Below are 2836 nucleotides of genomic sequence, written 5' to 3' on the forward strand. Positions count from 1 at the left end.
CACTCATCAGTGCACATACAGAGATGCAACGTCTTCTCAGCTGCTGCGACACATTCACTGTAGCACTCATCTGAACACACACAGATGCAACGCCTTCTCAGCTGCTATGTCACATCCACTATAAGTGTATGAAGGCCACTACGTGACAGCAGTAACTGTGGGGTACAGTGAATAGATTAAATAAACACTGACGCACAGTGTGTCTCAATGTTCAATTGCTTCTGTTTTAGGGTTTTAGGGAATTTAAGTTTACCCGCCAATTTTTTTTGTTGTCGGTTCTGCTATACTAAATTTGGGCGCCTCTTTTACGTCATAGTAAGTAAAATATGAGATTTTTGTAGTTTACGTAAAATCGTAGAAGCTTCAAACTTTAACGAAACTTACAAGTGCCCCCAGAACTGCCAACAGGACACTTTCGAAAATGAATCAAGTTATAAGCTATGGACCATTTCATTGGCAAACAAAACTTTAATTTTGAATTTCCCCGAAAACGTTTATCTGTTAGGACTCGCCCTAAGTGTAGTAGTTTAGGGGTTCCGTTTAATTTAGTTTAGGGGCCTAGTTTGTATCAGTTCAGTTTAAGGTTTGGTTTAGTTTGTCTAGACTTTCGTCTGGTTTAATTTACACTTTGATAGGTCCATGGTCCATACGTCCCTTTAGACTTTCGTGTGGTTTAATTTACTTTCATGTGGTTTAATATACACTTTGGTAGGTCCATGGGCCATAACATCCCTTTAGACTTTCGTGTGGTTTAATTTACACTGTGGTAGGTCCATGGGCCATAACATCCCTTTGCCCATCTGTTTTGAGTTGTGTACTACCCTTTCAGTTCGACCCGCGTGGCTGCACCGCTGGCGGCAGAGTATCTCCAGTGCACAACACCACCGCATATGAGCACGTGCTCACAGACGTCCACGTGGCCGCTACAGACCCCTTCCCATTGACTACAGACTCTCCATCCCCCGCACTCTCAGTCGTAATATTAGATGGTGTGGGTGTCCTGTTCTTCACAGTGGCACCCTTGCCATGGCTGCCCTTGCTAGCGCTGGCTGCCGTTGCCGTTGTAGTGTCGTGTGCGGTCGGGTCAACCCGTCGCTGCCGTCTGTCCCACGCGAACAAATCCGTCCGTGAGATCACAGGCAACAGGTTAACATACCAGAAACTGATGAAAGGGGATGTTCGGTACCCCCCAGCACCTGTGTGCTGTTTCTGAACCTTATCCGCCTCACGCATGCCCTTCGGGGTCCAGTAGTTATACCGCTTACGGGGGCACAGATAGGACATTTCTGCACCGACCCGGTCCTCTCCGCCGAGCGCAGGTGCATAGTACGGTTTGGCGCAAAAGTAGTTGGGCATGAGCAGCAAGAACGGCTTGCCATTGCCAGACACCCACTGCAACAGTCTGTCCACGTGGTCGCCACTGTACGGTGGGTTGGTCACCACTACATCGTGCTCAGGGACCGTCCCCTGGGCTATAACCCTGTAGAAGTCCTCGCACTTGTTGTACACATTGGTGAACCCAAGCTCGCCCAAGTGCTGTGCCATGGCCCCGGCACAGTAGTACGGGTCGTATATGCGCAACTGCGCGCGGGTGCACCCCTTGACCTCCGCAACCAGGCCAAGCACTCCCTCTATGTGTAGGTAAGCCTCCGGCGGTGACTCACAGTGATCGTCTGAGTTGGCCGGGAAGGGGTGGTGTATGTCTGTGGTGTGCTGTGTGTGTGCGGCTATCTGGGCCTTGTCCACAGCCACTATGCGCGCCCTATCCCTCTTGCTGAAGGTCTTCCACTGTGTCTTGAGGTGTGCATCGTAATACTTGTGGCCTGGATTGAGTCGGTCCGAGAGTGTCCCCTTTACGTTAGCCCTCGCCACATTGGTACTCCCTGGACTGGTTTGTACCGAACTTTCTGCCCCATTCATCAACGAGTCCAGTACCCGCTGCGCCGCGGCTGACATTGGCGGTGGAGTGTTTAGGGTGTGTGGGGTGCTCGCCTGCCCTGTTTTCTGGGTTTCCTTGCACGTGGCCCCTTTTTTGGGTGCTTTTGTCCTCGGCGCCGGTTTCATCGTCACTCTCCCATCCGCCCCCTCAACTGCTGTAGTCACCCCAGCACCACCGGCGGATGCTGCACCGCCGGTACCTTTCTCATTGTCCACAATTGCACCCGTCTGTCCCTGGACTGTTGCAGCCTGGGCCTTTTTCTGAAGGGCCTGGGCTTGCTTCTTCGCCTTTTTCCTCTCAAACTTGGACAGATACTTCTTGCCCTGGGTCTGTACAGTCCCCGCCTCATCAGTCCCTTTCTCCGCGGTGTCCTGGTCCGCCCCATCGTGTGCCTTCTGGTCTGTCCTACCACTCAACTTGTCCCCTTTCTCGACTTGCTCTGTACTCTGAACTCCACTCCCACTACGCCTCTCATCGCAACTATGCCTCTGTGTACCAGTGCCTCGGGTTTGCACCCGCACCTTTCTCCGTTTGTTTAGGACCGGGTCTACACAGGTGTCGTTTCGGTGGCCTTCGTCGTCCCCATCACCATTACGAGGGCGTTTAGTGGGGCCGGTCATTTGGACAGCTGTAATTGAATTGGACTATTCGTTCAATAAGCAGGTGAGCGATGTTGAGTGAGGTGGATTGACGGCATTTTGTAGGGAATGAAAATAATAATACTATGAAAGATGTACACCGCTCTTGACTCTGCCTGAAAACACAGACATGGTATATATATATATACACACACACACACATATATATATATATACATATATATATATATACATATTTATATAAATATATATATATATGTGTATATATATATATACATATATATATAAATATATATAT

The 2836-nt window shown here is 49.6% G+C and overlaps 1 protein-coding gene across 1 annotated transcript in view; it reads right to left on the reverse strand.

Annotated features, from left to right (window-relative positions):
- Positions 1-712: 712 nt before the first annotated feature.
- SARC_09466 (hypothetical protein) overlaps positions 713-2836 on the reverse strand; it is a gene marked incomplete at its 5' end in the record, with an annotated part of 2779 nt that continues 655 nt past the window's right edge. Inside the window, one exon of the mRNA XM_014296515.1 lies at positions 713-2583. Within this exon, the coding sequence (XP_014151990.1) occupies positions 826-2583 (1758 nt within the window). The 3' untranslated portion in view covers positions 713-825. The remainder of the gene's footprint in view (positions 2584-2836) is intronic.

This window comes from Sphaeroforma arctica, assembly GCF_001186125.1.
Source record: "Sphaeroforma arctica JP610 unplaced genomic scaffold supercont1.964, whole genome shotgun sequence".
Classification (NCBI taxonomy): Eukaryota; class Ichthyosporea; order Ichthyophonida; genus Sphaeroforma; species Sphaeroforma arctica.